The sequence below is a fragment of the Apostichopus japonicus genome, chromosome 20 (genome assembly GCF_037975245.1).
Source record: "Apostichopus japonicus isolate 1M-3 chromosome 20, ASM3797524v1, whole genome shotgun sequence".
In the NCBI taxonomy this organism is placed as follows: domain Eukaryota; kingdom Metazoa; phylum Echinodermata; class Holothuroidea; order Aspidochirotida; family Stichopodidae; genus Apostichopus; species Apostichopus japonicus.
Genome location: NC_092580.1, coordinates 16,944,808 through 16,969,125, shown reverse-complemented (window position 1 = coordinate 16,969,125; position 24,318 = coordinate 16,944,808). Strand labels below are relative to the sequence as shown.

The window sequence follows — 24,318 nt, the reverse complement described above, 5'->3', positions numbered from 1 at the left end:
GGTTGTCTGGACAGAAATTTGATCGTCTTGGACTACCAGACTACTGTACCACTAAAATTTGCCCTGATGATTGCATTAACAGCTCTGGGTAAACCTAGTACAATGTGCTTTGAAACCAAACAGAATTTAGTTAAGTATGAACAAAATCTACGACCGCTAAGTTTGCATCTGCAGTACAAACCGTGGTCAGCTTTATTCCAGAGTTAAACAGAATGATGCAAAATTCCTACCCAGTGACTACCTTTACCAATTTATAACTAGTTGTTCAAAGCTTTGGATTTAGAATATATAATGCAAATTCTCCCGAAGATGAGTTACTGTATGAAGAGGCATGAAAACCCTCCATCATGTTAAACTGACCAGTCTGCAAAATATATAGAACACAAATACCTTGTACAGCCTTTTGCCAATTGATGAAAGATAGACGATAAATGATTCTACTTCTTCAAAATCCATGTTCATTGGAATTTTGGAATTCTTCATTAAGCTTGCCTTAGTACGTGTTCTTTCTGGAAGTTCTCTGTATCTATTTCTCAACTCTACTGTAGTCATATATTGTACAACCAGCAAGATTATGATCATTAGTTTCTGGTTACTGTTTGCCTTCCCACCAAATTGGCTGGGTGGCTAAATTAACTTAATTTGATTCAAATAGTGTGCTAAATTTTGGACACCCAGAAAGGTCATGAATACAGAAGTATATATGCAAACTAATGTATTGTAACGCTACCTCAGTCTAAGATTCTGGGGCGTCCAAATATTCCCTGCTGAGGACTGGTGGTGGTATGGAAACAAATGCGGCTTGGATGGTTGTATGTTAGTAAACGACGAGCCTTAAATCTCGCTATTACATGCAAAAGATATAACACATAGATAAACGAGTAAAGAACAAGCGCTGTGTAGATTTCGCAATCTATTACTATAAACAGCCACGGTACAAACAATACATCGGCACGAAGCCCTCAATAATAGGTAGAAAAACATGCACTTAACGATAATGGTCACAAACGAGGTCTCAATACCGAAGTAGAGTCCTATAACGATACGTACAAAAGTGTATAAAAGACGAATACAAGACAGATACAAGTACGACCACAATGGTCGGAGCCAGGGCTACTACCGAACCGAACGATTCAGATCGGGAGCGAAGACTGGTCACAAGTCGTGAGGTCTGCTTCAGCTGAGCTGGTGAGCAGACATCACGTGACCTGTAATTATTACGTAATGTAGCCTACGACAAATAGAGGGCGACATATATGATGACCAACGGCATCACACTATCCCCTTCTCAGTCCTTAACTTGTCCCCAAGTTATGAAAACAATATAGTAAGGATCGCTAATTAGACACAAATCTTAAATCATAAACATACTAATACAAAAGGAAATCCAAATACATGAATACGTATAAAAGCAAAGTATAGCTAATAGTGCCTGCCATGCACGAGAGCCTATACACACAATAACATTTGGTTTAACTCTTAATACGGGTTCAGAACTAAAAACGTATCACATTTCAATCTGTACCGACTAAAAAAAATATGTCCTAGCTCGACTGCGAAAGAAGAAAGTTACGCAATACGAGAGTAATAGAAGAGTAATATGACCTTACATGCACGTGTTCATACCCTAAAGGAATAACGCGGCTCGCGCGAAAAGTGCAATTTGGACTCATGTGAGGTCACATTCCAGATACAACTAATAAAAGTAAAAACAACTTACGGTGCCGTACATAGATATAAATACATGAAAACAATCCAAGTGAATCAAAACATAACACTCTTGATGTAACACAGAGATCCAAACCACAAAATAAATTGATAGGAAGTCCGCATCAAAATATGAAATGTCCACAAGATTTCCAAAGTAAAAAAAATATCATAACGAAACCGGAGGTCCGCATCAAAAGGTGAAATGTCTATAATAATTCCACAGTAAAAATATATAATAAGGAAACACGTTATTTAACACAAAAGTCCTGATCGAGGGCATCTCTATGGATTAACGGTAAGTCAACAGTTCCCTGGTCTGTGGGGGTAATTCGAATCCCTCCTTCTCCGTGGTAAGGACTGTACCATCTGGGTATTGGACCGTATGTTTTTCCTTCCTGTAAATAACTCCAAGACCAAGGTTTTTTACTTCCGCGTTGATGATGAGTGGAATCCTTGAAGTAACCATCAGGTTCCGCAGACGGGTCAGTTCTTTATCATCCAGAGTTGAATCCGACGATGCTGTTGAAGGGGTGGGGGTACTAGGAGATCAACTGGGAGATTCATCTCCCTTCCTAACATCATTACACTGGGTGTCTCTCCCGTGGTCTCGTGAACAGAGGAGCGGTACGCCATGGTAACATGGGGCAACCATTCATCCCAATCACGTTGGTTTTCCGAAACAACGGCCGATAACATTGCCTCTAAGGTTCTGTTAAAACGCTCCACCATGCCATCAGATTGGGGGTGAAAGGCTGTGGTACGAGTTTTATCAATACCAAGGAGCTGTGCTAATTCTTTAAACAAATTTGACTCGAAATTTCGGCCCTGGTCAGTATGCAACTGTAGGGGAACACCGAACCTCAACACAAACTGTTCTACAAAGACTCTGGCCACAGTAACTGCCTCCTGGTTTGGGATCGCATAAGCCTCGGTCCACTTAGTAAAGTAGTCCGCTACACACAAAATATATCTATTTCCCGTGTCGGTAACTGGTAAGGGTCCCAATATATCCATGGCCACTCTTTCCATGGGGGCTCCTACCACGTACTTTTGCATACGTGCTCTATGAGATTTAATTGGACCCTTCCTTGAAGAGCATTTTTCACATTGCCGACACCATCTCTCTATATCCTTATGATATCCAGCCCAGTAAAATCTAGATTGGACTCTCCTCATAGTTTTCTTAACACCTAGGTGACCAGCTGTGGCATTACTATGTAACAAAGACATTACCTCATTACGCATGCTTCTAGCCACCACTAATTTCCAGGAGATCTCATTCCCCGAGTCAGATTCCCATTTTCGATAAAGAATACCGTTTCTGAGACACAAGACCTTCCACATACCCCAGTAAGTTTTGAAAGTCTTGTTCTCAGCTGAAATCAGCGACCACTGTGGCCTTTCTTTTGAAATAACCATCCAGTCTATGATTCGACTGATGTCGTTATCACCCTGCTGTGCCTTCTTAATGTCTTCTACAGACCACTGGTCCACCCAAGCACCATCTAGCTCTAGCCTGGGAGCAACTATCTCTGGCACAACCTGTCCATTATCTTTTCCACTTTGAGTTGGACTTTCTACTGATGTAGCGGGGTCCATCCCCTTCTCAGCATCTGTCCTAATTTCGTCCAACCTATCAGTTTGACTCCCACCCTGTTTAGTTTTACTACGGGTTACAACCGTACATACGTGGGTGTCAGTAAGATTCCCCCCAGTATCTTCTACTGTACTTAATTCCGTTTCCTCTAAACGGAGGCAATACCTACAGTCTACGCACGGGCGTCGGGAAAGCGCATCTGCATTCCCGTGTTTACTTCCTGGACGGTGCTGAATTTCGTAGTTATAAGTGCCCAGCATTTCAAGCCATCGCGCAATCTGCCCCTCGGGTTGTTTAAAATTAAGTAACCACCTCAAAGCACCATGGTCAGTTCGCACGAGAAATTCAGCACCGTACAGATAATGGTGAAAGTGTTTAATTGATGCTACTATGGCGTACAACTCTTTTCTTGTTACGCAATACCTTCGTTCAGCCTTACTAAACGATTTACTAAAATATGCGATTACTCTTTCTTCTCCTCCCTGGATTTGAGAGAGAACACTACCCAAGCTTTCATTGCTTGCATCTGTGTCAAGAATATACTTGTCACTGGGGGTGGGGAAGGCTAATATAGGAGTAGAGGTTAGGGCTACCTTCAAGGCGTTAAATGCTTCTTCGCATTCCTCATTCCACAGAAATCTTTTTCCCTTTTCTGTCAAACGATGTAAAGGACGTGCAATAAGAGTGAAGTTTTTAACAAACTTCCTGTAATAAGAACATAAACCTACAAATCCTCTCACGTCACGAACACAATTTGGCCTTGGCCAATTTTTAACAACAGCCACCTTTGACGGATCAGTCGAAACTCCGTCCTTGCTAACTACGTGTCCAAGAAACTCCACTTTTTGTTTGAAAAGAAAACATTTCTTAGGCGACAGTTTCAGTCCCGCTAATTTGAACCTCGTAAAAACATCATCTATGGCAGCAATGTGTTCCTCGAAATTCTTTCCAAAAATAATTACATCGTCTAGATAGACTAAACATGTTTGCCACTGCAAACCAGATAAAATTTTCTCCATCAATCTTTCAAAGGTGGCTGGTGCATTGCAAAGCCCGAACGGCATGACACAAAATTGATATAGACCACTGTGGGTGATAAAAGCGGTCTTTTCCCTATCAGACTCGTCCATTTCGACCTGCCAGTAGCCACTCGCTAGGTCGAGGGTCGTAAACCAAGTGGAGCCATTAAGACTATCTAAGGAGTCATCGATTCTAGGGATCGGGTAGCTATCTTTAGTGGTAATATCGTTAAGCCTACGATAATCTACACAAAAACGAGTTGAACCATCTTTCTTTTTAACTAATACAACTGGAGACGCCCATGGGCTAGATGAAGGTTCAATCACCCCCCGCTTTAACATATCTGAAACCTCGTTAGCCGCCTCCTCTCTTTTATTCAGAGGCAGTCTTCTAGCATGTTGTTTAATAGGGGCCACCTCTTTAGTTGGAATTTTGTGTTTCACAATATCAGTCCTTCCTAAATCCTCCTTACATTTTGCAAAAATACTCTCATGCTTCAGAAGAAGCCTCCTAACTAAAGCTTTTTGATTTTCATCAAGTGATCCCTCCAAAGAGTTGTACAGCCCTAAAATGTGATGTGGTAAGTCAGTGACTCCCCCACCCTCATTGGAAGTGTCACCCTCCGTGTTTTGTACCGATAAAACTTCCTCTACAGGCTCACACGTGGCCGCCGTAACTCCTTCATACACCGTGACCGGCACTGAATCTACATTAATCATACGGATTGGTATCACGTGACTCTGGGGATTAACCACAGCTTTAGCTACCATAATCGAGTGTTTCTTTACAAAATTTTCACAAGGCTCTACAATAAACTCTGTTCCGTCTAATTTATTGACAAGTTTACCTGGTACTACAATTTCCTGGCCTGGACTTATGCAGACTGTCTCAGCTACCGTGATTCTATTCACTACGTTACTAGGGGCATTCAATCTCTCGTTGCCGAAACATTGAACCACAATATTCCCAATTTTTATCTGACCAAGGCCTAGATCTATTTGGCACTTGTATTTTGCGAGGAAATCACACCCTAATATAAAATCAGTAGATATGTCTGCAACCCACACCGGGTGGCTGGCCGAAAAATCTCCCATCTTCAATGAAAAATTACCACAACCGAACAACGGTATACTTCGATCATCGGCCATAACCAAGTCCTCTCCAGTTCTCTCTAACTTTGGCCGTGCACTCTGAACAATTTCCTGATACATACTACGTTTCACCACACAAATATTTGCACCCGTATCAATCAAGCTATCTAAAGTCCTACCATGGATTTGTATTCTTGCGTACAATCCATCTCTATTATTCTTTTCACTAAGTGACGTAACAAAGGGCCTTTTGGGACCACTAGCCGACTCATGGCCCGCTGAACCGGCTTTTACTAGTTTCCCGAGTTATGATTTGTCCCATTGTTATCAGATACTTTAGGTTTTGGACAATTACGAGCAAAATGCCCAACTTCTTTGCAGTTGTAACATTTGTTGTCCTTGATCATATTCTTACCCTCTCTTTTATGAGGCTTTTCCGAATTCCCGTGGCTCTTCTCTAACGATTTAAAACATTCCTGAATTTTAGCTACCATTTTCTCTACAACTTGGTCTAAATTACTCTGTACCTCTTTCGCCAGTTTCTGGTCAGTATCAGGGGGGCCTGACACAGCTCTAACTAACCTTCTACTGTTTCTCTGATTTTCAGCCTGTTGAAACGTTTCAAATTCAATTGCTGTTTTTACTGCGCTGTCCAAACACTTTGGGCGAGACTGATATATTCCCCATCGCATGTCAGTATCAGCCAGCGCATCAATAAAATGATCTTTTGCCAAGGTCTCTTGTAGATCATACTTAGCTTCAGGGTAGGCTAATTTAACCAATCTCCGGACTGACTGCGCTAATTCTGGAAGGTTTTCACCTTTCTTTCTTTGTTTGTTCTTTAACTGAGCACGGAATAATTCTGTTTGATTTTGTGACCCAAAACGTTTGGACAGGGCGGCAACAAGCGAATCGTAATTACGACGCATCGAGGTATCAAGGTCGCCTAATACTGACAGCGCTTCACCTCTTAAGGAAGTGGCAAGATGCATTCCTTTAGAAAGGGGATCCCATCTATTCATTTCTGCTATCAATTCAAACTGTACAATGTAATCATTCCACTCACTACTCCCGTCAAATGCTACGGGGCGTACTTCCGTTCTCTTTGGGTATATACGGGAATCTGAGGGAGGTACAGGCAAATCATTAGAATGGTATCTAACGGGCGGGGAATATTCCCCCAACTGCACATTTCTATCCGAGTTGTTGACAACTTGTCTATAATTAAGTTGATCATCTTCAATTCTCCTATAACTTCTACCAGCTTCCCTATTCACATAATGGCCAGCTCCATGGCGACTTACGGAGGGACGGTAGTCCAAGTCGTAACCATAATTATTACATTTATGCCATTCGCCTACACTAGGATAACGTTTCTTATCGTCTGCTCTATCTAACCCCTCTAGAACTGACCTAGAATTACCTGCACCACTGATCAAATATTTATCTCTATACACTGTATCCTCACTAGGGTAACGGATCCTAGAGAGGGAATCACCCCTCGAAATTCCACTTGGCCCCGGGCCAGTTACACCACCCCATGGCATACTGTCAGTCCCAGACTGACGAATTTCGTAACGCGCAGCCCTTGGCTGCAAGTCCTCCACCCCATATTGGGTCGCATTTCTTGTATCAATTTCCCTGGAACCTTTTCCAGGTACGCCCCCTAATGGCATATGATCAGCCCTAGACTGATATAAATTGTACCCTGCAGTCCCTGACTGCGAATGCCTGACCCCCATATGGGCGGGACTTGACGTGTCCCTTTCTCTATCCGATAAACCATCACCAATATTGATCAACGGTGCATTCTCCCTATTAGACACAGTTCTACTGAAACCATTTCCCAGATCAAGTTTAACTACACTATTTGAAATAAAATTACGAGGGCATTCAGTAGGGGGCACATTTGCCCTCCTCTCACTCACACCATCGTCCACATTCCGGGGCTGCTGGTTTCTTTCTCTCTCCTCAAAATCACGAGAAACCCTCATACGTATGTCGCCCGTCACAGACGGAGACCTAGCAGCCCCGAAGCTTGCTTCGCTATAACGCTTAGGCCCATTTAAGTAATGATTACGAGAATTTGAAAAATACTCACGTGGTAGCGTACTGCCATCCAAGCCGCCGTCACTGGGGACGCACTCATCTACCACCATCCAATCCTGATTACACAAAACATTCCCATTCTGAATCTCACTAAGTGTGGGTTCTTCGCGAACTCTGTTTTCAAGGTGTGAGCCCGAACAGGGTGCAACACTCTGTTCCCTACAGGAAACCAGTTCCTGCCTTGACACACAGGTGTCCGAATCAAAGCTAATTAAATCATTCATGCTCAACAGAAAACAGAATCCGATCGCTTGCCACCAATGTAACGCTACCTCAGTCTAAGATTCTGGGGCGTCCAAATATTCCCTGCTGAGGACTGGTGGTGGTATGGAAACAAATGCGGCTTGGATGGTTGTATGTTAGTAAACGACGAGCCTTAAATCTCGCTATTACATGCAAAAGATATAACACATAGATAAACGAGTAAAGAACAAGCGCTGTGTAGATTTCGCAATCTATTACTATAAACAGCCACGGTACAAACAATACATCAGCACGAAGCCCTCAATAATAGGTAGAAAAACATGCACTTAACGATAATGGTCACAAACGAGGTCTCAATACCGAAGTAGAGTCCTATAACGATACGTACAAAAGTGTATAAAAGACGAATACAAGACAGATACAAGTACGACCACAATGGTCGGAGCCAGGGCTACTACCGAACCGAACGATTCAGATCGGGAGCGAAGACTGGTCACAAGTCGTGAGGTCTGCTTCAGCTGAGCTGGTGAGCAGACATCACGTGACCTGTAATTATTACGTAATGTAGCCTACGACAAATAGAGGGCGACATATATGATGACCAACGGCATCACAGTATGAAAAGGTTATCAATCCCTTAGATTTTACTACATGGACTTGCCATTTGGTAAATTTACTGAATGATTAACATTCAAATGACAGCACTGTAACATTAACACAACACTCAGTGCCTCATACAGTACTGTCATCAATAGTATCATCATGGTATAATGTACTACTGTATGTCTCCTGTACGACGATAGGCTTTGGTAAAACCATATGAGACATACAGTGCACTGTAAAAAGAATAGTTCACCTGATACTGAACACTTTTGTATATTTTATAACTAGAAATTTATAAATGTAACAATACCTCAGTATCATATTTTCTACCAATTTTTGATATTTGACATTAAGATTAAAGCACCTCACAAATCCACACTCCCTTCAGAGACCCCATTAAGGAACCAATCATATCCTACATAATGTACATGTACAAGAACAGAAAATTGCCTCCCTGACATTTAAATCTTAGCAGGGTTCATCTAAGTCAAATATTTACACCTTTAAATGCAAACAAATCAGAAGGGGGAGATATCAGTTTACCTTCTTCAATGGTAATTCTCCCAAAGGTATCTGTAATGGTTGAGACCTAACTACCTGACCTAATACTGTCAGAATGAAGCAGCCAAAAACAACACATTGCTTTTTGGACTGCTGCCTTTTTCTTTTATCTCTCTGACATTCAGGCAGGTCTGGGTGATGATGATGATTCCCTAGAACAAATCCCAACTATATAGCTGATAGTGATTGATCTAATGATTAATCAGAGCTCAGGCTTGTAACATGTACTGTACTCAAACAAATTAGTTGCAGGTAGGCTCTTTTACATCTACACTGTGTTTCCATATAGTTACAGTACAGCATAGTTGACGTTCAAACTGCAATCCATTACTGTACAAAATAGTCAATTGTGCTGTATGCAAAGCAGTATCTAACGATTTGGATTCACTGGAGTTTTTAACTGAATGGTTTTGCCTAGTTTTATTCAGTGACCAAATTAAACATTTAACTATCTGATCGGTTCCTTTCGTTTTAAAATGCCTTCTTGACTGCACTATGTTGTTTAAATTAGAAACATACATACATACATGATGTACTCAGTGTTCGATATTTCCGGTATCGCATCGCAAAATGCGATCCAAAACGACAAACTTGCGAGACGTTTCCAAATCAGCATCGCACATTGTGCCGATTTGTGCGATACAAATTCCTAGTCAGATTTGGGAGCAAACACTCAAACCTTAACTTACGAACTGTCGATCACAATGTAGAAGTTATAATTTATTGAGTTTATACTCAATGTACAACTTATTCATTTGACCGTATAGCGAAAAAAAAAACCTGAAAAAATAATATCCTACCATAGTTAAGTGTAAAGCAAATAGCCTAACCACCTCTGCGGTTACGGATCTCACGTAACTAAAAGGTTCCCTGGCAACGTGCCAAAAAAATGTTAACAAACAGTTGTTACACAGGGGATGAGCTCACAGTTGTTGGGAAGGTACCTGGGCAAATTCGCAGCACATGTACCGTGGTACAGTAGTTGGGTATAGGGTTAAACACTGCAGTTGTAAAAATGTACGCATAGTGCACGCTATTCATTGTTAGGCAGTCTAGAAACAGGGCTTTGCTGAACGTTGTTTGTTTCATTATATCGGAAGTTTTGTAAGTTGCACTTTTTAAAGATTGAAAGACAGATTAAATCTCTTTTCATTTTATAACATAATATAGCTACTTTAACTTGTCATTTTAAAATTTTCATCAGTTTCGTGACAATTTAAATAAAAAAAGTTGTCAGTATTTTGCATCCTCAACTGCGAATTTTTTCATCGCCAGACATCGCAAAAAATGACAACAATTTTCGGGGGCTTTCGCCCCCAGGATCCCCACGAGGGGTTCTACCCCATGACCCCACCATAGCCCTAAGACGGGCCCCTGGACACCACGCCTTTATGCTCGCACGTTACGCGTGCTAGGCAGGCGAACACCGGCGGGAAATCGGCAGTGTGTTCGCGGGAAATTGAACAAGGTTTTCCAACACTGCTGAACTGTGCAGTTACTGTATGCATCATGTTCAAGGTTTTCACGGAGGCCTTTGAGGAAATGAATGGTTAGTACAGTGTATATGCTGCACTAATGCTGTGTGTAGGCCAAGGTTCACGAAGGTCATTGGTTATATTCACGCGCCGTAGACGTGTTTTTAGATGTTACGGAGAGTCAGGTTTCCATGGGTATTAATCGAAAATGAATCTGAGTTTAACTGACGCTAAAGAAGTGGATCGTCTTGGGCAGATTAGCAAATCATTGCAAGTATAAATAAGTACAGGTAGCTCTGCTGTTAAAAAGAAAAGTTCAATATCGGTTTGCTGTTATCGGCAATTAGGCAAAATTTTACCGATACCGATATGCTGCCGATATTGCAAATATCGGCCGATACCGATATTGAAAACGATTATCGTAGCAACACTAGTATAAATAATAATAATAAACAAACATTTTCTAGTTAATACATTGATCGCCAACATTTGGTCCGTTTTGTGGTAATTTCAAAACTGCTATTCAATATTGGGGAACTGCTATGCAACAAAAATATTGTATAGCAATTGTCGAAATTTGTTGCTATGCAATTTTTTGGCCATAAGTCGAACACTGGATGTACTGTATAGTTTCTAAAATCAGTGTATACAATACACTTATGGTAACTTGAAATTTAAGTTGTTAATTGGCTATATGCCAGGGGATTTTGCCCTACTGTACATTGCCAGTAGCGCAAAAATGAAAAGGGCACTGACATTTTTTAGCAAGTGACTTACTTAAGTAGTGAAATTCTATGCCTGGGTTATTTCAACCATACATCCAAACATCTATGTTACATCATTGTACAAGCAGTCAAGGTGAGACAGGATGGGGAGGTGGAAGGTAACTTTTAAAATTCCTCTGGCTGATTAAGGTAAGTTCCAAACCTGTAAGGAGGGGCCGGAGGCAAATGAGGGAGTTTACAAAGGAGAGGATGTGGTCCTGCGGTCTTTGAAGCTTAACTCCTAAGTAAGGGATATATAAATTTAGACATCAACTTATGCATTCTGAGGCATGTACAGTAGACGACAAAGAAGGTCTATAATTAGCTAAAACACAACGTGGTGCTCTTGATTTATTGACTTTTTTTTTTAAAAAGAGGGTGTACACTCAATCTTCCCAGCTGTTCTGTAAAAAAAACCAGACTGAATCAGCTGACTGATGGAAGGTGGGGGACCATGGCTCCCTCCTTTGCCCCTTCCCCTGTCATTGAACATACCACAGCAACATTTTGCAAAATATAGTCAGATAAATTTACTGCATTGCAAAGCATGAGTGACACTGAGAATTTGGCACTGTAATATTTTTTCAGCTGCTAACTAGATTTTCCTATATATTGTGCAGTAAGAGAGTGAAATCAATTGTTGTGGGTACAAACATCTTGAAGATGATACAACATTCATTGTTTCTTTTTGGAGAAGTATTGCTTCACTTCCTGATATCAAAGAGGCAAATTTTGTGAAACAATCATACCTTTAGCTGATATTTGTATACTGCATCACAACAACACTGTCAGCCTACCAGCAGAAAGACAGCACTATTAAGCAAACTTAATTGGCAACTACACATATCTTTGGTTGTTTTGCATTGATCACACAGGCCATCCAAATAGCAGATTTTGACCTACATGACTGGAACCTGCAAAATACATCACCCTCCCCAACCCCCCCCCCCCAAAGAAAAAAAAGGAATAAAAACAGGCTAACAGTTTACCTGCAATTTCTTAAGAAGCACCGCATCAGGAGCATTGGACACTGTGGGCTTTGCAGCTTTCCAGAACTGATTTTGAGCTGTGTACCTGTTCGATGGACATATCTTAAACAGGCAGTCTGCAAAGAAAGGAAAGAAAGTATAGTATTTCATTCATCACAGTGTGTCTACATTTAACAATACAGGTCTTCCTACACAAGTGGCCTGTTAAGCACAGCAAAAAAAAAAACAATACAAGCCTACTGACCAATTTAACAATTATCATAGTAGTACAGTATTTTCAAAAATTCTACATTGCACAATATTCTTCAAACGCATCACTTTTGACATTTCCTTTTCCTTTTCCCATTCTCATTTGTTATTCAGGGGGATTTATGTGGGTGGTTGTGAGAATTATTGCATTTGCATCTTATAAAGCTGTATTTGTTTTATGTTTTAGTCCTCCCATGATTTCCTACATGTGTGTGTGGAATATTTTACATTACCTTTAGTTCAACTCAACATTAGTGAGGTACTGTTACTTTTGTTCAATGACTTTCAGGTACCAAACAAGAACTGAAGTTTACGATCATACTAGGTAATCTTCTTTCTTGTAAACATCACACAACCATTAATACATATGTTTGTAATAAATTTGAGAAGAGATTCCCTATTTTTCAACTAAGTAGAAAAAGTCTGGAATTATACAAATTATGGAAAAGTCAGGAAAACTATAATTTACTAACAGCAAAATTTAGGTTAATTTGTATATACCTTAATACTAGATTATTAGTATGCATACATGTATTCCTCCATTCTGAACCGCAATTATAAAATCTACAATTTCCCAATGTATCCATAGGAAACCTGTTTCTTATAATGGATATGCCGAGAAAGTGCATTCTATTGTTATAACGAACAAAGACTTCTATTGTTATAACGAACAAGGACTTTTCATTGCATACACCCTTCAATTGTTATGCCTAACTGTGAAAGTCATATGTAATCACCTTAAAGCTGACTAGGACTTTGTTTTTAATAATCGACTTGATTGCAAGGTACTGTACATCACACTGTGCTGTAAATAAAATTATTTTCTTAAATGAAGAAAACAAATTGATGTACATACTATTCTTCCAAGCCCTACAGTACTGTAGCTGTAATTACATCAGCATCAATCACAATGGCTACAAAAATCTGTCCGTCAAAATGATTAAATAAAAGTCAGAAAGGCATGAGTATTTCAATCTACATGTGCACAGTGAGGAACTGCATCATCAGCATTGACGTAACAAGTATAACTGTTCAACAGTTCTGTATTAAAACAGCTGACACTGTAGTCTTTGCAACAAACTTTGTCTACCGTGAAACCAACGCACATATCATGACATATGCATACTGTAAGACGTATACATGTTTTAATAAGTGTGTAAACTGTGCCACAACTATCTGACATTTCATACTACATCTCAAAGAGAAAGAGAGAGAAACTCTTTGCAAACAGTTTATCTACTGCAAAATCCTATGCAGGTAAATAAATAAAAAATATTTTTATCTTAGCAAGATCTTCTTCAGAGGCCTACTGAAAAGTTGTGTGTTTTTGTGAACATTTAGCCTCTGAATATCTTGCCAAAATCAAAATGTCGGTTCCTCTAACTTTTACATGTTTTCCAATTCAAGCTAGTTCCAACAGATATCAATCACAGACAAGTCCTGTAAAACCTTCACAAGCAGCTGCAATAAAGATGACTATTGTAAGTGGTGGCTGCAGTTGTTACTGACACTGAGTAGTAATTACCGCAAATTATCACCTAATTGGACATGATCATTGTGTGAAGAGAACTCACTACATGAACAAATATTGGACTATATAGGCGCATCTGGTGGGAAGAAAACTATGTAGAAATGCCAACAGCGGTTACAATATATAGATCCAAATCTTGATTGATGTTAGATTAGTGTTGGTAGCGAAGCCCAACAGTAGGGTTAGGAAGCTGCTCAACAGTTAAATTCAAAATGTATGAGACAAGCATGAACACCATTCTCATCCAGCTTATACCAAGTCCTAATTCACTTTTCGATGAAAATTCAGAGAATTAAGAGGTAAGAATGCCACAGTAACCTTGATTTCTCTGCCAGGCATCCTCTCATGAAACAAACCATACAGTACCAACACCAAGTAATGTCACTTATAAGACTGGCTAAAACCTAAAAAAAGACAGCACACTTTTCAAAGCAGAACTTTAGCTGGAAAACATTCATAATACAGCTTCACACCCAAGGCAAGATCATCGCAATCAAGTTAACAAAATCCTGTGAGAACACAGTGGATTCTAGTATCAGGCTGGGGAGGGTGTAAGGAGGAAGTGGGTTTGACCTGGATGTATGGGTCATAGGGGCAAAGTGCTAAATTTACCATATTTGTTAGAAAATATACACTTTAGAAAACGGCTTTGTTGGGACTTGAGAGGAGACAGGTAAGAGGGTTCACTGAACCAACCATTGTTCGACCCTTGATCTCCAGGCTCACTATTGGCAAAATGATCAAGTTAAATTACTCAAATTACATTTAATGTCAGATCCAATTATTTAGGAAGCAGATAATCATGCATGAGAAAGAATATCTTACTTCACATACCATTATATGATCGCTGCATGATATTTGATCACTGAAATAATAATAATGACTCCCAATAGAGACAGGCCTGGCATCTTCTTTAACATATTCTACCAATACATCATTCTAAATAATCCATTATTGAAAAGTACCATTGTCCTATCAGATATTTTAAAGTCCTGAATAACTCATTGCTTACCACAGTGTTTGTCCACACCTGTGCTTAAATAAATTCCATTGCTATAGAGGTCACTTTAATGATGGAAGACCCTGAGATAAACTACCAGTAGAAAAAATTCATCATATTTGACATTCATCAGCTACTGTAGTGCATGTACAGTACACTACAGTACTACAGCCATCTAGAGTAGATCTGGACTAGACCAGTTTTTCCTAATAAATTGCATTAATTAGCATTTGTGTATTCAAGCTAGAGTATTGGTACTGTACCTAGAGTACACTGATTGTGCACAGTATTTTTAATGGAAATCTTACACTCTTTCCAAACTGTCAAAGACTTAACGACTAGAGTGAGGAAGAAGGTAAAAAGCAAAAACAGTACAACTGATGAAAAGATGGTTGTGCAGTTTGACTGACTCACTGTTAGGTTCAGTGAGAGCTGAGATTAACTTCATTATAGATTCATGTACTGTATTGTATGATGTTGCAGATAGCTGCTATTTAACAGAATGTAGCAATTAGTTCATGCTAATTACTGTAGATATCTAAGTTACAAAGTCACGTGGCATAATACCTGGTTATAACTTATTTATCACATCTGAATAACATTGAATATTTGCTGACTGCAGGCATATTATTAGAGAAATATGATTGGAAATTTAAAGCCGTATGGAACGATGAAAGGACCACATGCTGCAATATAAGATTTACACTGTACAGTAAAACAAACACTCATTATGTTTTTCATCCTTGCATGCAGCTACAGTTTTATAAAGTCTTCAAATGTGTTAAATATCAGCAATAAATTTACTTCAAAACATGGTGTCCCACTTTCTCAGGAACCATATGGACAGTTAGAGCATGGCAGCATTAACTGTACTCACAAAATTATGGGGCGAGCAATGTGTGCAATTTAAAATCACTCTTGTTAAAAATATTTAATAGCATGCTGACTGACTTATATAAAGCCTACTGATGTACAGCAGGGAACAGAGATAAATCATGTAGGCACAGTCCCAGGGACACAGTCAGTGTATTGAATGGAATACTTTATGCTAAATTAAATGTCTAACAAATGTTCAAGGACTCATAACTTGCCAGGGGTACTGTTTATTTGGCTACCTGACAAGCTTATTTTAATCGAGAGAGTCGCACCACTCCTTCAAGAGTTAACTAGTTATATGCTATCGATTTAACTGTACACTTACTATAGTGATCTTTGTACAGCTACTGTCAGTACTGTGTACCATTATCATGTGTTAAGTTTCATTCACTTGGTATGTATTGGTAATTCAACACAAGCTTGCCTTACAGGATAACCAACACAGCAATTAATCTTGACCTCAATAGTATATGGTTAAATTACAATTAAGTTAATAAATCAATTGCCAAATTTGGCCACCATGGTAAATGGGAGTTCTAAATAACTTGCAAAACTATGTGTGTTACAGTAAGTCACAATAGTAGGGAAGAGTTACTGTACTGTACCTACAGTAGTCATTTGTAGCTGTCTTCAAAGGTCAGTTATATTAACCCAAAATGTGCTAAAAAGACCGACAAAGGAATATAATCCATGATCAGATTTAAATAAACATCCTGTATCCGTCCTGATAAGTTTTATCTGAAATTTATAATTTATAAGTACAGGTATATAAATGATTAGAAGAGAATTTTCCTGGCTGCGATTTTACTTAAGAATTTGGACAAAAGAAGATTTAATTTGAAGTGTACACTGGCTACAATAGGATTTGATATGCTGTGGCCTTAATATTACACATTCCCATGCTTTACCAAATGAGCTATCATTATCAAGCCCATTGTTGGAGGTAATCCAGACTCTGCCTAATTTCTTCCTCATTCAACTGACATTGATTAGCAGGATTACAGCATTAAAGAAGAGAACATATATGGTTTTAAATGCATGTTGAAATTTTGGGAGCAATTTTACTGACAACATTTTTATGTGTAGTTACAGTATAACAAAAAGAATCATAATAATAATAATCAGCAATTGTTCAAGCGACTACAAATGTGGGAGAAACACGGAAGGGCTTATGGATTAAAAACTTACAGGTCGGGTGGCTTCCAATTCAACTCAAATTTGAAATCTTTTCAATTTTAGAAAGTCATTTCAGATGAGAAAACTGTAGCTTGCTCTTGGACGAGAAACCCACCTTACTATGACCCGACTCGGTATATAACCCGGAACCTTCCGATTGCTAAGCCTCATTGCTTCAAATGCCACCGCTTCCTGACTTTGAACTATGTTGACTTCAAATGACCTTTGACCTCCACCAATTTCGATAAAGTTCTTTTACTCCTCAAGGGGTATCTACATATAATAAATATGAACTTCAACAATTGATGAGGTAGTTTTTTTAGTAATCATGTTTACAATTTTCAGACTTTGACCTCTGTTGACCTTCACAGAAAAGAATGGGGTTTTTGTAATCCATGAGACAGATTCCCATTCCAAGAATGTGGTTAATCCACCATGAACTTTTTGAGTTATCATATTTACAAGCAGGTGTTACATACATACACCATCAACTTGTATAGTTTTTCCCAGTCTTTAACTCTTAAGTTAGGTCAAACTTGCAAGATTAAATTTTAATTGCACATATATACTCATCACTGTAGCTTCTAAAAATATCACCAAATTTAACATCAGCCTTTTTGATGATGTGAATTATTAAACAAAAATAAAAGTCTCTACTAAACTTAACACTTCCAAAATAGATTAACAAAGTCACATCTTGTCATGCCTTGTCTGCAAATGAACAGTAAGGCCTAACTGTTTAAGTGCCATAGTTGCCTCCTACTACTGACTACAAGAGGCCTAGGCCAGGCAGGTTGCAACATAGTCTAACATGTAAACAGCCTAGGCCAAGCACAACTAAACAGTTCAAACACTAATGTTCAGAACCATATTCAATCCTTGTTACAGAGGACGGGGTTCTTTGTAAAATTCATCCATAATTCATTGTCTTCTAGTAAAGTCAACCTGCCACTACCACAGAGTGTGAAAAGTTGGATCACAAATAAATTGCACATAAAACCCTGCTATTCCCTTCACAAGCTTTCATTATTGCCATCCTTTGTCATGCCCTGTCAAACGTTCAAATTAAGTTAAACTGGTAATAGAATAGTGCTAACACTACATTGATACCGTTCAAATTTGTTTCTCTTTCAGATTTGATGGAATGTGTAAATATTTTATATAAAAATGAGAGTTTTGCAAAGGAATTGCCCCAGGGAACTATTCAGAGTTTGGACAAAAATGAATATTCAGGTCAACAGGTCATCACAATAAACAGAAACTTGTTGCCTGTGCTCATACTTCTCCTCCTCTTCATTGCTCGCACTAGAGTTTGGAGCATTTGGAAATCTGGTATACAGATACTAGGGAATGATAGCAGACGTGTAACTGTATAAGGGGAGGGGGGGTGGGGTCTTCTTGCACTCATACTTATGCTGTTGTACATATCTCTGCATTAATAACTAGATCGATAAAATGAAGTTCGGAACAAACAGAAAAGGTCAATATGTATTTTGTAGCACACCAGGGCAAATTTTTAAGGGTTGTCCAGTGTCAGATGACCGAACTTCTGTTTGGAATCCAGGTTTTCCAGCCAACGACTAGTTGTTTTACAGGTACATCAAATCCAGGTTGTAACTAAGTACCCCAAATACGTAAAACGTTAAATTGGTATCGCCCCAAAGCTGGGAAACATTCTTTTCACCAACCTACACATTTCTCCTACAGTGCATACATTGGTCATTGTTTTGTTATGTACAGGTACAGTATTTGGGACAACCCAACTTGCTCTTCAGACAACCAAAATGTAAGGCTAGGTTGTCCAAGGAACGACCACAAAAAATTCTTACATGTTTGCTGTGCAAACAAATATTATTCAATATCTGTGAATATTGCACCTACCTCTGAATTTTGTGGGTGGATTGGAGAGGTCTCCAGCATCAGGCCTTACCACACATCTGTCATCTACCAGGCTGAAAAGAAAATGTTTAAGATTGATGTACAATACTATCAACAGTAATGCCTGTTCCACTCTATCCTACTGTTTTGTATAGAACAGGTGTGCTGTATGCACATTGCACAACTAAAATAGTGCTAACTGCTAACATTATCATAACAGCTAGGTTCACTATGGATGGGAAAGTTTGAAAAACTAGGTACAGTGCTGCAATCTGTTTACATCTGGTGTTAGGAACAATTTGAAAGAATTAACATAATTTACCAAAATTGAAGCATGCCTGTGCTGATCACACACTGTATCTCAAACTGAGAGCAGACGTATATGTTGCTTTTAGTAGCCTTGTGCCTTTCCTGGTTCAGCTTTTAAAAATAAGATTGTTATTTACATAGAAAAGTCCTGAATGGAACAATTTTAGATACTATACGTTTTGATCAACACTTTAACTGGACATGAAATACCTGTGTGTTTGTGCATTTTCCCCACAGAAAATTTTCAGAATCATGTCACACAATCCCGATAAAGCATACAGTACAGCAGGTTGTATGTCACCCTGAGTTATAGCGCACGTGTTAATGCTTTGTTTAAAGTAGCACACATTGTTAAGCTACATTGCTATGCAGGATCATGCAGGATCTTTTTTGATATATTTCTCTATGATGTGGATCTCGTTATTCTTGTCATACAGTACAGTATGTCACCAAGTGACAATCCCCATTGCCCAGTAATTCACAGTTATGTTGTACAGGTACACCAAACATCTTGAATAAAATGACAAAAATTCCACAATTGCAAGAAAAGTTTATTTTTGCCTAATAAGAATTCTATGCAACTTATTGAAAAGATGATATTTCTAAAATCAGTTGGCTTTGAAGAATATCTACTCTCTGATTTAAAATCTACATTCTACAACATGAACTTACCCTAAGGTGCTTAGGAATCCATTCACTGTTCCCTCTGCATATAGGGAAACAATATCCCCCATCTTCAGAATGCTGGTACTCATTTTGCATGCTTTGGGAGTGTCCTGTTTTACTGAAATTTCTTCTGATAAAAATGTGTCTTTTATCTCTCTTCAGTTCATTTTCAAGTTTTTAGTCACAGCTGAAAAACCAAAGAGAAAACCTTGCAATAGTTGATATCACACTGAACACATGCACCTAGAGTACAGTAACTATTAGTAAGTTGTTATTAAATAACTGGTACAAACATATGGATGTGATACTGTTCAACTAAAAATAAATGTTTATACAGGAAGCATTTAAAAACTTCAAACTACAATCTATAAAACTAGAGAAGTAAGCAACATCCATTCTTTTGTACAACCACCATCATGTTATGTACACTAATCAATAATGGTAAATTTTTACATGCCTTTATGGTAGTCTTCTAATCTGCTTTGCTTTCTAATCTGCTACTAAGCTGCTTTGATTATCAACTAATCTGCTTTGATTACAAACTTAAAGCCAATCAGTTGTGGTTCAAAAATTTACATTATGTTTAATTTGAAATTTATTTAAGCATCATGTTTAAAAAGCCTGAGATTAAAATCATACAAAGAAGATCTATTTTAAAAATAGTTCAGTTCAGTCATTAATCACCTAAAACAACCTTTGAACTCTCAATCTTGAATAAATTTTGAGCCCCCCTCACCATGCTGTCACTTGCGTGTATACTGACGAATTAGAATTGTTTCATTTTATTCTTATGTAACTCTAACCCTCTTTTTCTTGTTCTCACTTTTTAATGCATTTCTTCTTAGTTTCTTTCACTAATTCTTGTTAATTAGCTCAGAGACTTGGCTTGTTTGATCATCCACCTGTTATTCAGTTTCTCTGATGGGGTTGGGTACATGAATTGTTGGTTTTAGTTGTTTTTATATAGCCCTGTAGCTGGAAAGTAATAAGGTGCTATTCAAGGGTTCAGCTACACCATTTTTTCCCTAACCCTAACCCTAACCATGACATGTAGTTTGTCGAAAATGTTGAAATGACATCTGATTCAAAACATAATATCTCATGGAGCTATCTTAAAGCAATAATCTTGACGATCTGTACATGGGCAAGGAGTGTGCATGCAAATTACTGCTCTGTTACCAATATTTGGATTGAAGGTAAGTTTGTGAAATACAGTATTGTTACTAGTATTTTAAAACTCTCAAAAATTTCAGTAAGCTACTGTTGTGGGTTACAGTTTAGATGCAATTTCATTCATAAGTTAAACACATTTCTCAGTATTTTTACAAGAACTTTAAAACTTGCGTCCCTGGACACCACATTTCAAAATTGTTTGCATCCGCTTAGAAAAGCTTGCCCCCCCCCCTATGGTCCTTACACAATATAATTCCTCTACAGGAACACACAATACATAGTCATGACAACCCTAACATGAGTAGTACTTGCTCACAACTTTATAAAAACCTCTGTTAAAAGTTACCACTAAAAGTTTCCCTATGCAAGTTTATTTCATAAGCTTATTCAAGAGTTGAGCGCAGTATTGTTACTAAGGTTTTAGAAATGGTTGCATCCGCTCAGAAAAACTTGTGTCCCTGCAGTCCTCCTAGAAAAATGCATTTAAAAATACCTCTGCAGGAACACACAATTGTTAGTACTTAACACATTCTGACCCCGGACAACGCACTGGCTTGTGCCCAATGGAAGCATATAATGATAGGCCTATAATGTGCACGAACAAAAATCAACCCTTTAATAAATATAAAACATGACTGTCACATTATGACAAGGGAATTTTGTCGCAGACTAGTTAACATATGCAGGCCTGGACGGCATGCACACTACTGTACGGTTTATACAACTGCCTTAAATAGTGTCTGTGGAAATGTTATATGCTATGCATACGCTGTCAATGTCAGAAATCCAGGTAGAATAAAGTGAGTGTTTAGACAGAATTTCCAACACAAAAATATTTCACTTTTCAAGAGATTTAGTTGAGCCCCTTAAATGCTGTAGAAAATATTACATAGATCTCAACAGCGGCCTAATACTTGCTTAAAACTTTTATGAACACCAGTTGTAAGTTACCAAATAGTTACATAATATCATTTTATTCATAAGTTTTATTAAAGAGTTGACAGGATTTTCCCTCTCCCCCCCCCCCCCAACCACTAGGTAAGTTGGTCAACTCTGGCCAGTTCCTATACCTTTCCCATTACAGTGTCTTAATGTCCATTCAAAACTCAAGCTTCATTAGCTACTTTTGACGATGAATGCAGTAGTTTACATTTGAATGTTACACAAAACAAGTGTAACTGAAGCACGTAGTCAAAGTGACCATGAAAATATATGCAAGTTTGCAATGAAGAAATTACTGTGGTATGATCGTATATTTTACTTTAGCAACTCTCAATGCTGAGAGAACAAACACACTGTTATGTGAGATGAAAATTCCTCTCCAGTATCAGAGATATTAGCTTCCACTAAAATTCATAAATTGTCTAAACTTATAACATTCTGTGATCAAAACAATGATTCAGATGTTACGTGATAGTCTCAGAAACAATTCAACTGCTACATTCGTAGCCAGGCATCAGCAATCTTGGTGATGTTCCTTGGAAATGTAATTGTTTCAGACGAATATGTTTCTGTGCGGTGTTCTACGTTGTTCACCACTTTCTTTTGTTGGAACATGCTTAAATATCATACTGCACAGAAAAGTGTATTTTTCGATGTGCATTACGTAGCGCTTAAGTTATAGCCTAGGATACTTCCAATTACTACAGTACTATAGTATATATTATACTAGTGTCACTGTGTATGGCAGTTGTCGAAGGTACACACACACACACAGTAGCTTAGGCCTCAATTTGCCTATGCCTGTACACAAAACTATATACTCCGTAAGGCCTAATGTAAACATAAACTTGATCGAATTTTCTGTACAAACTGATTATTTAACGAATAGCTCAGGTTATGTAATATGCATGGCAGGTTATACTTCTTCAATTGTATGATCACTTACCACAGTATTTAGTGCGGATTACCAGAAATTAGCAGTAGCTCAGTTCACACAGGTACGGTGAGCCTGACTTACCTAGGAATTGCGGCTCGATATATATCGCAATCGCGTTGTGTATATATATATAGTTTATTCGCAGACGACCTTTCCGACCTCAGGCCTGGGGGCGGGGTTAAGAACATACTACAGCAAGATATCGCAAAACGAGTTTCTGAGAAACTGACAGGAAGGAATCTGAAAATCAATTGCACAAAAATTGAGAAATTTTCAATCACAAGAAAAGGAAATAAAAGTTGGAAGGAGTGTAAATATGTTGGAAGCTTGCTGGGGACCGGAGAAGATATTAACCAAAGAATTGGTAAAACCAACGGTGCTTTCAACACACTGTCAAGTACGGAAGCGTAGAAAGGACATGGTGATGAAAGAGAAACAAACTCGTCAAAATGACAAAATTCAGAAAAATTACGTTTTGCCGAGTTTAACAACTTGTCAAAACGACAAACTTATTAAATTTGCCGAGAAATTTTTTTGTCATTTTGACGACTTGTTGCATCTCGGCAAAACGTCAGTTTTCAGAATTTTGTCATTTTGACGACTTGTTGTATCTCGACAAAACGTCAATTTTCAGATTTTTGTCATTTTGATGAGTTATTGTATCTCGGCAAAACGTCAATTTTCATAATTTTGTCATTTTGACGACTTGTTGCATCTCGGCAAATTTAATAATTTTGTCGTTTTGACGAGTTGTTAAACTCGGCAAAACGTCAATTTTCTGAATTTTGTCATTTTGACGAGTTTGTTTCTCTTTCATCACCATGTCCTTTCTACGCTTCCGTAGTCAAGTATTTTCAAAAGCAAAAACATAGGCCGAAACATAGGGCACTGGTACTACAGTGAAAGTTCACACCTGTAGGACCTTCGCACAAAGTTGTCGTCTGTCATCTTAAACTTTGTAAGTTAGATTCGTCCAGAAACTTTTTTCCTTAGATTTGTGCATGGTTACCATATTTTATCTGAAAATGAAGACAAATTGTCGCGTCACAGCACAATTATGTACCAGAGCCACGAGTTGTAAACAAGATTGCTGGAATTGATCAGATCACGTGCTGCACACCTGCAATGTGCCGGTAGCAAACGCCGGGCAGTCAAGGGGCCGGGTACGTGCGGGGTAGGGGCGATGTTGATAGTATACAGCCTACCACACTATGCAGTTTTCATCGATGAGGATCAAAATTAAATTAAAATGCCTTTGTTATGTGGCGTGTAGTTGGGGTAGCTGCACTCGTCCAGCGCCTCATTTCCCCAGATATCCAAAGAGGAGCATAAAGTGGAAAGTTATGTGAGTGAGTAAATTAAAAGGCAAAAAATTAAGTTTTGTGCGAGGTGTTTGTACTAGTATAACGTAACGGAACCTTCGCTAGGTCTAGGCTAGAGCTATAACTTAAGACACGC

The 24,318-nt window shown here is 38.6% G+C and overlaps 1 protein-coding gene across 7 annotated transcripts in view; it reads right to left on the bottom strand.

Moving 5' to 3' along the window:
• LOC139960791 (inositol 1,4,5-trisphosphate receptor-like) overlaps positions 1-23,006 on the bottom strand; it is an 88,432-nt gene extending 65,426 nt beyond the window's left edge. For all 7 annotated transcript variants that reach the window (XM_071959334.1, XM_071959335.1, XM_071959339.1 and 4 more), the window contains exons 1-4: positions 22,870-23,006; positions 19,815-19,995; positions 18,837-18,907; positions 12,124-12,239 (exon numbers count right to left, since the gene is read on the bottom strand). In XM_071959334.1, the coding sequence (XP_071815435.1) occupies positions 12,124-12,239; positions 18,837-18,907; positions 19,815-19,897 (270 nt within the window). In that variant the 5' untranslated portion in view covers positions 19,898-19,995; positions 22,870-23,006. The remainder of the gene's footprint in view (positions 1-12,123; positions 12,240-18,836; positions 18,908-19,814; positions 19,996-22,869) is intronic.
• Between the last annotated feature and the right edge of the window lie 1,312 nt (positions 23,007-24,318).